This window comes from Colletotrichum fructicola (genome assembly GCF_000319635.2).
Source record: "Colletotrichum fructicola Nara gc5 chromosome Unknown KSG_Nara_v1_contig06, whole genome shotgun sequence".
Lineage (NCBI taxonomy): Eukaryota > Fungi > Ascomycota > Sordariomycetes > Glomerellales > Glomerellaceae > Colletotrichum > Colletotrichum fructicola.
The window spans coordinates 2299634-2311852 of record NW_027094056.1 but is presented as its reverse complement, the minus strand read 5'-3'; the positions used below and the strand labels follow the sequence as shown (position 1 = coordinate 2311852).

Sequence of the window (12219 nt, the reverse complement as noted above, 5' to 3'; positions counted from 1 at the left end):
GTAGGTAGGCTCCTCTCGATCGGCAACAGCTCGCCAGCTTTCCGGGACCTGGGATGGATCTGACATGGACTGACGGGACGCTGGTCGTTGTCGCTGTCGCCGACGCCGACTCCGACTTGCGCCTGAGGCCTGCAGCCTGCCGCATGCTACCTACCCACGCGCTGCTCCCCCAGCCCATCTCATCTCATCTTTGGATGTCTCGGGACGTCTGGAGCGAAAACACACTGTGAAGCTGTAAGCTGTTGAGGGTGTTGAGGACATGCACAAGGGCGGAAGAGAGAGGCAGTGAGTGAACGCTACGCACTGCCGCAACATGTTTCCAACGCCGCTGCAGAACGCTCGCTTCCTGTTCCAACGGTTGTCCTAACCTCAGCCCTCAGCTCGCCCGAGAGTAAGCAGGGTGATTCCATTGGCGACAGGGTAGGTATGGTCAGCGGTTGACCGCGGCCGGTGCTGAGGAGACGAACGGACCACAGAGCAGACCTTGCCGCGACTTGACACCAAACGCGCAGCGCAGCGCAGACCGCAGGGCAGGGCAGGGCAGGTTCTTTGCGCGCCCGAAGTCCGAGTTCGTTTGATGGTTGATCGAGGCTGGACCGCATACCCTCAATCTGTCTCCTTCTCAATCTCAGGTGGCTCGCGCGCTAGAGGAGAAATAGCGTGCTGCACATCCGGCCCTGGTCCCGGGAGATGGAGCGGTATGGGGTCGTGGATAAGATTGATATTGATGTTGATGTTCATATGTCAGGTAGGTATGTGTAAGTGAGGCATCCGCAACCTATTAGCTTCCAGTTAGCAAAGACGGTCACTGGCGATTCGCAAAAGGTAATTAGCCCCCCTCATGAGCCTGAGCAGCAGGTCAACAAGACAGACGCTTGCCTGCCTGTCTGCCTGCTTGCTTGCCTGCCTCCATGGCCATGCTGCTTGCTGTGCTTGTTTGCCTTGCCTTGCCTTGCCGTGCGCACAATCCATTCTTTCATTTACCCTGCATTCTTTTCATTATCCTCGACTCGGGCTTTGCCTACGGCTAGCGGATCATGTACCCCGACAACCCTGCGAAGGACGCACACTGTGTGGGGTCTTCAACTCCTGCCTGATGAGGAATGGTCGGCTGTCCTTTTCTCGCTCTTGCCTCACAGCAGTAGCAGTAGCAGTAGCAGTAGCACTAGCACTAGCACTAGAACTGGCATTGGCACTGGCAGCTGTGGCAGCAGCCATCATCTCTCGAATATGCCTGCCATCGCGTGGTTCCAGACGCCGGGCGCCATCCACCTCATACGCAAGCCTGGTCCAACACAACATCATCGCCGTCCATCGCCATCGGTGCGCCGCCCGTCTGATGGATCTCGGCTGGGCCCTGGAGATAGATAGCCAGCCCACAGTCCGCTGGACGTTCTCTCCGGAGCGGATGCTCACATACCCATGCAGTGTACCATGCGCCTGCACCTCTTGCCCGTCGTGGAGGCCTTCCCCTTCCTTCGGGGGCACCAGCCCACTGTTGCCTGCCCAGTCAGGTAGGTGAAGGTACGTACCTTCCCTGCTCACCCCCTGTCCCGCAGCACGTTCGCGTCTCCATGTCCCCCCATCCGTATCGCTTTCTTTCTCTTCCTGGACGGTTTGGACCAATCTCGGCCCCCTTGCTCCCCGCTTCGTTCCACTGTCCTATCTGTACACCACAACCTCGTGGGCACTCTCAATCTCATTCCACCCAGCTCCGACCCGACAGCAGATCCAGCACCAGCACCAGACGACCAAAACTCGCAGTTGGTTGCTCGTCGCTCGTCGTCACTCTCCCGACCCTAAGGTACGAACACCGCTGTTGGCTCTCGGACTCACTGAGTTCGGTCCAGTTTCCCTGCCCGCCCTGGGTACCCATACTTGACAGAGTGCTCTTTGTGATCACTGATCAAGCAAGCAGCCAACTGCCTCCACGCTTTCGACAGCACGCGCCGCCCAGGCCCAGCATGGCAAGCCCAGCAATGTCCGGGTCCGTGGTCCTTCAAACGCTGTCCTGAAAGCTGTCAACGACGAATCGAGCAACGTCCAGATCTCTTATTCGGGAGCACAAAAGTCAAAATCGACACGCCTTACCTTGTCAGGCTTGACATCCCACCTTGTTTAGGCTTCATCTATCCCTTCCCGCCTCAGCCTCTTCAACCTCACACGAGCTTACCACAACCTCATGCGACTTTCGTTCTTTCTTCTCTGCCGTCCGCCAACCCCAGTTTGATCGATTCCCAAGTTGCTTCCGACACCCAGAGACATTGCCAAACAAACCAAGGCTTCTCTGCCCAAACCTCCTTGACCGATTCAGCTTCAACGGGCTGCTCTCACACTCACCGGTGGATGATCTCAGATCTTGCTTTCTTTTTCCCACCACTCTGCCGTGGTCCTTGGAAACACATTGCTTTTTCCAACTCACTCTCCACGTGCGGGCAAACGCCTGCCTTGTAATTTTACCTTTTCCACATATCCTACGTACCTGTGGACGGGTCCAAGGCACGCTCCGGCAACGTGCAATCGCGGAACTTGCCTCGACACTTGTTTCGACTAGCATTCTCAAGTCTGCAGCTTTCGCTCGACAGGACGCACCGAACCGCACCTCCCGTCCTCGGCACGCACACTGCGGTTTTCCCTTCTTCGACAGAGTGCTGACCTGCACAAGTCAGAAAGCATCTGGCCCCCCAAGGGCTCAGGGCGCAAAGCGTATATTGCTTCCGTCCAATCGAGGCTGATGCTCACCGCGCTGCGAGGAAACACCTCCGCGACCCGAAGTTTGCCTGCCCTGAGCCCTGACAGCTCCGTCTGCCCATCAAACATGTGCTCCTCCATGATCCGCCCCGAAGCTCCGAATCCTCTCCCAGCATCGACCCAGTCTACTTGACGCCGTTGAGCACTCAGGTTGGCCACTGAGTTGCATCCATCAGAGAATCCCTGGAGACCGGGCCCTCGACTCCACCCACGCTCACGACATTTGCTCCGTGCCCGTGGCCGCTGCAATCACACGCTACCCATCCTTAGCCCGCCCTGGCTGCCCCCGCTCTGGGGCCACGTTCTCGACAGCACGTCCCATGTTGAGCACCAGCAGCCAGCGCCGCCAGCGAGCACTGTGTGCTGTGCCGCAACGCGAAGGCACCGACAGGCGACTCCCATCCCCCTTCCCCATCAAACCACCAACCAGACCCTGGTTCGACGACACTCCCATGCCCGCGCCGTGTCGTGTCGTTTGATTTCGGTCAGCGACGGCGTGGGGCATCTATCTCGACCGAGCGAACGAACGAACGAACATCGACCCGCCCACAGCCAGAGACACATCAAAGTCACCCCTCCGAGCTGGGTCTGGCCAGCGCTATCGATTCTGCTCTCTTGGATCCCGCCGTCGAGGGACACACAAACTAATCCATTGCCAATTTCCGCCAATCACTGATTGGTCAGGTTGGCCCTGCAACTGCCACCTCTGCCAGATGATGAGAGTCGTCTACATAGTGCCATAATACGCTACGGCGCGGCGTGATCGTGCGTCCAACGTCTTTGTGGCCCTTGTTCTGTCATTTTCTGATGCAGCTTGACATCGATAGTCTCTGCAAATCAATGGAGTGATGTGTGATAATGATTGCTGGGGGAGCATGTCATGCGCTTCTGAGCAGGCCATGATGCGCAGCGGGCCATCCGTCACTTCTCTCGGCCGATGCAACTCGCACTTTGGGTTGCTTGCGGACGTCGCTGAGCGTCAATCCTTCGCCAGCCAGCCTGTCGCGCCGCACGCTACGATGAGCAAATTGCCCCATGCGGATGACATGCCACGGCTGGCCGCTGATTGAGGCAGGTTTCTAGAGCTCTGTGCCGAGTATGGGCGCAAATGAGCCTAATGGAACAAGAGCTCTCCAAACCAGGAAATCAGCTTCCTAGCGGCACCTGGGACTACCCCTACACCCTTTTCGAATCCCTCGAGTTACCAAGCAGACTGTTCACTGTCCAGATGCCAGACACCAACCAAATGCCGTCGTAGGGTTCCACGCACTCCCGTCTCCAGAATGCAGTGCAGGATACCGACTACGTACCCGCACACTCCTAATTAGAAGCGCTGCGATGCAATGCGCAATGCAAAGGTGTCCAACGAGCCGACGTCCAAGCCGGTGCGCTGTGGGTAGTGCTTGCTCACCAAGGACCGGAAGCCTTACGCGCAGACCTTGCTCCAACCAGGCCAGCGGGGGCGTGACAAGTTGACATTGGAAAGCAGCCCTCTCTCGACTTGAGCATCATCCAGCTGAAAGCAGCCAACCCGAAGGGCGATTGGCGGACGTGAAGAGAACGGAAAGCAGACAAAGACAAGCCGAGGTCCTCGATACCGCTAGTCGCGGTAAGCAGCAGGGGCGCAATTTTGTGCCTTACACACTGGTCGCACTGGGCGCTTTCCCGATCATTCATTCCCCCATGATCCCAATCAACAGGCCGGCAACAGACCCACCTGGCCCAGGAATCATTAATTATTCGTTGGCGCGTTCGTTCAATATTGTGCGGTGCCTCCTCGTGTCTCTCGAGGTCGAGGCCATAGGGGCTCCTCTCTAGAGTGGTTCGGTCATTTTGTTTGGCTGGACATTTTTTCTCCCATCGTCGTTGGTCCCCTCTTTACGGGAGCAGGCCCTTTGGTCTATCGCGCTGCCATTGAAGCCACAACGCCAATGGAACCACTCGGGGACAGTCGCTGCTATGACCATTGTTTACGAGTCGCCATGGTGCATACTGTGTTACACTGTACCCATACCACGATCGCTTATTTCCCATGGATGCCACTGGTAGTCTGGCCCTGGGATTGAGGAGCTAAAAATGAGGGGCAACAGTGAGTGCGAGACATACGCAGTAGAGAACCGGTGGTTGGAGTTGGAGCCGTCGTGGGTGTCTTTCTTCTGCTGACGTGACTGACATGCTCGCCGGCAGAGACAGGGTCTGTCCCCGGAACCAAGTCGACGACAGATGGGCGGCGCCGTCATGGTTCAGCGCATGGCGGCCAAAGCCATTGGAAAGGCAAAGCCACGAACGCGACCGCAAGCGAGAGAAGCCAAAAAGAAGGCGTTGACAGCGCCAGTACGAATGTTCTAGGTTCTGACAGGACGTCGACCTCTGCCGTCAACCCTCTGCCTTGCGTTAGCCCGATACTCGAGGAGAGCAGTTTCGAGACACAGGGAGCAGATCCCAAACCGGACAAGTCAGGTACGTTTCCTGCACACGGTCCTTGAGAGCTCGAGCTGCTCGGCACGAACCAGGAGACAGGAAGGTTGAGGAAAAGGGAAAAGAAAGAAAGGACAAGATTCGACGCGTCAAATCGACGACCCCTTGTTCATCGCGACGGTTGCACCGCGTTTGCCCGCCCGCCCCCTTTTCAGGAAAATTCTACATGACATAGATGACCCTGTAAATGCCTCTGAATCTAAGCGTACAGATAGACAAGCAATATTGCTCAGGGCCGTACCTATTTACAGGTGTACGTACCGCAGCCAACTGCCCTACCTGTGCGCGCATCGGCGAGACATGGGAGAGTCAAGCTGCAGTAGGTACGAATGCTGCGCACGCCGCAAGTCATGAATGAGTGCGGAAACAACCTAACCTTCGACGTCCACGGGCCAAAGACCATGGGCGTGGGAAACTCCCCAAAATCCGCGTCCAGAAATCCAGCCAGCCTAGGGCCGCGCGAGTCTGGTCCGGTCGGCCGCGACCTGACCGACATGCCCCACAGCCATGGCGGGACGCAACCTAACAGTGTCAATTGGCAGGGCATGCCATCGCTTGGCGTCTATCGGGGACGGGGACTACAACCGGGGCTGGTGCTGGGGGTTTCTCTGGTATCGTATTGCTCAGAAGTTGAGTTGTCTACTCGTACCTATGTGCTGAGGATACAGATGCGAGGCGCGAGGGTTGGGCCTGGTGTTGCTCAAGGCACCACAATGCCGTTTTGGAGGCGCCGAATGTCCAATACATGACGGGAAAGACCATGATGTGTTGATAATAAAGTGTGGAAGAGAACGAGGCAAGAAAGAGGAGGTCAAGTTTTTGGCACGGCAGGCGGTACATGATGAGTAAGGCAAGGCAAAATACATATTGGATGCGGGTGGTGCTGCCGCGCTGCCGGTACTGATACGTGCGGATGCAGATGCGGGTAGTCGAGATACTGACTGATAGCGATTCCTACTGATGCTGATTCGCAGTGCTCTCTGTATCTTGTGCGAATGCCTGTACTGCGTACTTGCGCTTGAGCTGGGAGAAAACCTTCTTAGCTGCAGGTGGGTGTGGGCTAGTATCTCTCCTCATCTCTCGTCCCTCAGCAGGCTGCTGGGGGGCCCTGGAAAGACAAGAGGAGGGAGTACAGATACAATGTGCTTTGTTGATTGTCAGTGAAGATTAAAAGCGACCGTTATCGAGACTTTGCTAGTATTCCGTCAACGCAGGCATGGCGAAGTGGGCGAGAGAAGACGCCTGCCGGATGAACGAGCCTAACTGGGAGCAGGAGGCAGGTGGTGATGGAGGAAGGAAAGGGCTGAAGAAATTCAGAGCTGAGACCTGAGGGACGGAGTATCTCAGGATAGCGGAGAGAAACTCGGGATGGAGCGTGTGATGTGAACGAGAGAAGGGAACAGTGTAAGGTACCTGGGAGGTCGTCACTTTGTGGAAGGACCCACTCTCCTCTTTCGACACCACCTCACCTTCTCGACCAACCCCGTTCGCTCGTCTGGTCCTGCTGGGAAGGTACCCTATGTACTTAGTATTCGTACACGCGCTTCCCTGGACATCTCCCCGCCGCCGTTGTCTGCGTCCGTGGTGTAGCCCTTCCGTCGATGGTGTCCTGTTCCGGACTCAATTGTCTATTCGCTCTTGCGGTTTTTGGATCACAGATGCCCACTGCTCCTCCCATCAGCTTATTGTATCCGTTGATTGAAATGTGATTAGATAAGCTGGAGATAGAGTGACCTATGCGAGGAAGGAGGGCAGCATCCCGGAAGAAAGGCACCAGAAAAGCAGAAGCAAGTGGGAAGCAAAAGAGAAAGAAGGGGAAAAAGAAAAAAAAAAAAAAAGTACGGATACGCACATCCCATCCGCCCATCCCATCCCACCACCTCTTACCTAGCCAAAGGTACCTGACCCCAGGCACCCTCACCATAACCACCATCATCTCAGTCTCTTCATCCACCCATTCAACATCCATCACAACCACCCCTCCCACACCCACCCCCTTCGAGGCCAGGTATCTTGTATCGCGCACTGTACGCTACAACCTAGCTAGCACTCGACACCCTGGTCTCTCCCCCAAGGCCCCCCCGTCGCGACTCTGAGGTCTCCGTAGAGTCCCAGAGCCCAAGACCGCCACCCCCCCGCCTTTCGTTTTTCCTTAAACTGTCTGGTCGTGGCCGCAGCCCGTGCTACCACCTCACTATCCTCTTTTCATTCACTCCGCAGTCCCCTTCGCCTTATTCTCAATCGAGCTTCTTCCCCAACTGACACTTGTTGCTTGTTTCTTGAGCAGCAGGGGAAACTACTTGACAGCCAGAAGCGTCTACCAATACGCATCGACCACCGAAGAGAGGAAGAAAAAGAGACGCCAGTATCAGCGGCATTTCTCGATTTTGACCCTTTATTCTGCGTCAAGCCAAACCCGTTTATCGGTTTAGTGCAAAGGCAATCACAAAAAAAAAAAAAAAAAAAAAAAAAAAAAAAAAAAGAAGGACCATTGCAGCACATTCCCGGACGTGTTGTACCCATCTCAGTTTGCCAGGCTCCCAGGCACATTATCACCCTCGATCTCAGCTCACTCACCCGTGGGCCCCCCAACCCAAACTCCGACCCGAAGAGCCAGTACCCAGTCCCAGGTTCCTCGAGTCGCGTTTTTCCTTTTTTCTGCGCGCCCACCCACCCTCCAATCCACTCGAGCGCACCCGCAGAACCGCAGACCAACACCACACAAACCAAACCCGCTCGGCTCATAACCCGCACCGCAGCCCAGTTCGTTTCGCAAGGCCAAGCCTCTCTCCCACCTTACCTCCTTGCCTTGCTTCGTACCCGCGAACCAGAACCGCGACCACCACTTACCCTTTTTAAACACCACCACCCCATCCTTCAACCACACGGCGCGCCTGTCAAAAAAGATAGTCGATTTCGACTACCGCCGACCTAGACAACTTCTGTTCCTTCGCTGCCCCGACAAGCACAAGCGCATGCCAGGCACGGCAGCCCCAAAAGTCAAACAAAGCAAATAAAAAAATTAAATCAGCAAATTCCTCGCTTCCGTTGGTCGGCAAAAAACGCACTACACGCACTACCCACCTGCTGCCACCACTACCCGAGCAACCTACACCTGCCTTTCCCGGTTGTGGTTTTGGCTCTTCGCCCTACTTCCTTCCTGTCCCTCCTCTCTACCTACCATCCTTCCACCTGCCACCACCCTCCACCACTCGCAAGGCACCAACCACCACAAGGCCACCGCAACCGCTCTGCACCAGACTCGATACAGGTTACGTCCCGTCCCGACCTGGTTTCTTCTGCGACAGAATCAAGCTACACACAACAACAGCCCTTGCCTCCTGATCAAGTATAGATCAATCGGCACCACGCTCAAAGCAGCATCCCCACCGTTATTTTACTTTTTACTGCCTCGTGATACCATCCCACAATCACAAAGTCCACAATGGCCGACATCACCGATCAACACGACCAGACCTCGCCCACCGACCTCGACGAGTCCCAGGTTGGCAACGGCAACGCTGCCGAGAACAGAGGCGTCAAGCGCCAGCGTCCCAGCACCGCTGACGATGAAGATGATGATGACGACAAGGGCGGTCGCGAGCGTCGCAAGATTGAGATCAAGTTCATCAACGACAAGTCTCGTCGTCACATCACCTTCTCCAAGCGCAAAGCAGGTATTATGAAGAAGGCAAGTACCCGTCGCATTCCTCCACACGCCTGCTTGTTATCACCATCACACTTCGCCTGGCCGCATGCAAACCATCGTACTCGACGCATCAATTGCTAACTTGACGCGTTCTCTAGGCCTACGAACTCTCTGTCCTCACCGGTACTCAGGTCCTGCTTCTCGTCGTCTCAGAGACTGGTCTGGTTTACACTTTCACGACACCAAAGCTGCAGCCTCTCGTCACCAAGGCTGAGGGAAAGAACTTGATCCAGGTATGGCTTCTCCCCGTTTTCCATCCGGAGTGTGGACCTTGAGGGCTAACTCGCGATACAGGCATGCCTGAACGCTCCCGAACCCTCTCAGGGTGGTGAGAACGGCGTCGACGACTCGAACCAGGTCGACTCTCCCGAAGAGCCTCCTCAGCAACAACTTCCTCCCCAACGCCAGGGCATGCCCCATAACCCTCACATGCCCCCCAACTACGGCATGCCCGTCGGTGGCATGGACCCTTCGCAAGCGCTCGCCTACCAGAGCTATGTTCAGCAACAACAACGGGGTGGTGGCTACGCGATGCCTCCGTCTGGTCTCCCCCAGCACACGTCGCACCAGTCATGATAGCCAACAACAACAACTCCATGACCAATGCATTTCTCGTTGATACCTGACATCCTCTGCATTCTGGAGACCTCGCTCGTCGGCACCGGACATGGTCGGCATTTTTTTACTCAAACCCGAGGCTCTGGCGGTTTGGCGTTAAAGTTCGGTGTTACCACTTGCTGGATCTCGTTCCACTACGTTTCTTTTATTTCCCTTGCTCCCGATTTCCCCTTCTTCGATTCCGTCGCCAGTGCGCGGTGGTCTGAAGTCCTTGGCCAATGACCACAGTCGCAGGCTTTGGCATTAAACGAGGATCAAAGACTTCTGCGCACTGCCCTTATTACGGAGCGAGACCTAATGCTATCTTGTGGTGGACACCTGGGAGGATGTGACGAGAACACGGCACCATGGATCACACTCGATGAGAGAGAAGTCATGACGGACGGACAGGCATTGCGCAGGCGGTCTCGTTGAACACAACATTTTTGTGCCGTGGGCCTTTTCTTTCTGATGCTGGCTCCAGACGGGAGGTTGGAAGCGTGGCGCGTTAGTTTGTATGGCGGTGCTAGCCAAGTTTTTCTCTCTTTCGTTTATGCGGGGGAGGATGTTCGCGTGGTCTGCCCTTGAGAAGGGGTAGGGAAGGAGATTCCGGCGCGGGTGGATTAGGTTTTTTCAGCATGAGAGCATGATATCTCACGGCTGGGGCAGGCACGTTTTCCTGGAATGGGACTCTGATGATTTCTGTCGTGGATCATGAGCCAAGACGCGCGCGACCTCCTCTTTTTATTTTCTTGTTATTCTTCCACAAAACCTCCCCTGAGGATTTTCGTAGGACTCGGCTTCGATACCCCGGCCCTGGGCAAATCAACAAAACAACTATACACTCACATACACACTCTTTGTCTGTATTCTTGCTCTCTCTCTCTTGAGAGAAAAGACCTTGCCTCTATCGCCCTTCCGCGCCCGAATTGTTTTTGGAGTCAGATGAGATATGCCCAGGGGCACAAGACGAGAGAGACGAGCTGCTTCGGAAAAGGGGAAACGAATCACGATGCGGACAAGGAGGGGAGGACCGGGCCATGGGAGAGGGGTTGGAATCAGTTGAATTGTATGATAGCACTGTACTTCCTTGACCTTTTGCGCGGCTGTTTTTCTGTTACTAGAAAGTCAGGGCCTGACCTGACAAAACTGCTAATCACTTTCACGTCTTCACGATGTTGCCTATTTCCCCCCTCTCTCTCTCTCTACCGTCTACCAAGTATTTTGTCCACAGTGTTTAACCCCCCAGGTTGCGAGTAAACGAGGAAACGGCCCGTGAAACAAGTCGGCGGTATCCTTACAAATCAGCACCGCCAATCATTCGTCGTCTTAGGAACCTTGCCGTTTGCGGAAGGGGAGGTAGGCAGGTAGGTGTGGCGAGCGCTGGTGGTGGTGGTGGCCGTCATGGTGACATGACAAGTGACTGAACTCTAACGGAGTGATGCGAGACACTGTGAGCTTCCTCAAGGGCGGGTTCGCTGCAATTAAGATTTTTTCTTGGGATGATTCTTTGTGTGTAGTGTGGACGTATCTTCTTAAAATCCATGTTGCGTCGATGTCCCTTTGTCATTGTATGGTTTTTTTTTTCTCCCTGGAATTACCGTATTTATCCAGACATCGGGGGTTGGGCCGGACTTACCTCACGGAGAGAATGCAGCATCCACATGCGAACCCGCTCTGAGCGAGTACGGTCGGTATTTGAACAATCGCAGCCAGCGGGCGGGCGGACGGGCTGATGTCGTCGGATTGGGAGGGAAGTAAGCAACATTGCAAGCCACCGGGATTTCCTCAGCAGGCAAGGCGACATCTTTCGCGCCCAATTATTGAAGAGAAGTGATCCTCGCTCGGGCCTGGGCTGATCGGGTCGAATGCAAAGGCAGCTAGCTACAGCTGAGAAAGTCGAATGCTGCTTTTGGCTGTCTGGCGGATTGTGATTCGGCGGCTGGGAGGCCCGCCCGCCGCGCCGGCCTTGCGCTGCGATCGCTGTCAGTGGTAGGAAGGGTTAGACTCAGCGGTTTGGCTGTGGACCTGACAACCCTGGGGGGGCCTAATATCAGCGGCTACTATCCGGGGCGCACTGCTGCCCGTGGTGCTGGTGCTGCCGCCAGTGTCTGCAATGCATGTCCGCACGGCGGGCAGCGGGGTAACTGGTAGCGCCTGGGTACGGATGCTTCCAGGTGCCTTTTGGCGGGCTGGCTGTCTTTCAGCTGAGGTGGTGGTGATCAATTGTCTTTTTGTGTGTATGGATACGGCTGCTAAATCGACTGCGGCTGCGACGATGACTTGGCGTGGATCGTGTCAAGAAAAATCACATGTGTTTTATCCGAAGCTTCATTTTGCGCTTTCTTTTTTTCTTCTCGCTCGTCGCGTCTCTTTAGCGGGGTAGAAAACGCGTTTCCATTTCGGTGAAGCTGTCGATGGTGGGGAAGGTCCTGCCTGGATTGGGACAGGATGCAGGGACAGCTCGTTGCCTTTTTGGGCCTGGTGGGCTTGATGACATTCGCGGCCGCTTGTGACGGGAGCCTTGAGCATAATTTGGTTGGTGTATTTGAAAAGACACAGCAGTCATATTTTTTTGTGTCTTGCCTGGCTGACCTTTGCGGAAAATCTGTAGGGCAGGTCGTTTGTCGTGATACCTTTCGACGAGGCTACAGCTGTGGTTATGGGAGATGCCATTGGCAGCA

General features: G+C 55.4%; 2 protein-coding genes across 2 annotated transcripts; both read left to right on the top strand.

The window, feature by feature from the left end:
* Nucleotides 1–4827: 4827 nt before the first annotated feature.
* Nucleotides 4828–5237, top strand: CGGC5_v010922 (uncharacterized protein; the record flags this gene model as incomplete). The annotated part of the gene is made up of 2 exons (XM_066152437.1): nucleotides 4828–4840; nucleotides 4939–5237. The coding sequence occupies 2 exons, from the start codon at nucleotides 4828–4830 to the stop codon at nucleotides 5235–5237; spliced, it is 312 nt and encodes a 103-aa protein (XP_066008210.1).
* Nucleotides 5238–8674: 3437 nt separating this feature from the next.
* On the top strand, nucleotides 8675–9514 carry MCM1 (Transcription factor of morphogenesis MCM1; the record flags this gene model as incomplete). The annotated part of the gene is made up of 3 exons (XM_066152436.1): nucleotides 8675–8906; nucleotides 9092–9171; nucleotides 9233–9514. The coding sequence occupies 3 exons, from the start codon at nucleotides 8675–8677 to the stop codon at nucleotides 9512–9514; spliced, it is 594 nt and encodes a 197-aa protein (XP_066008208.1).
* Between the last annotated feature and the right edge of the window lie 2705 nt (nucleotides 9515–12219).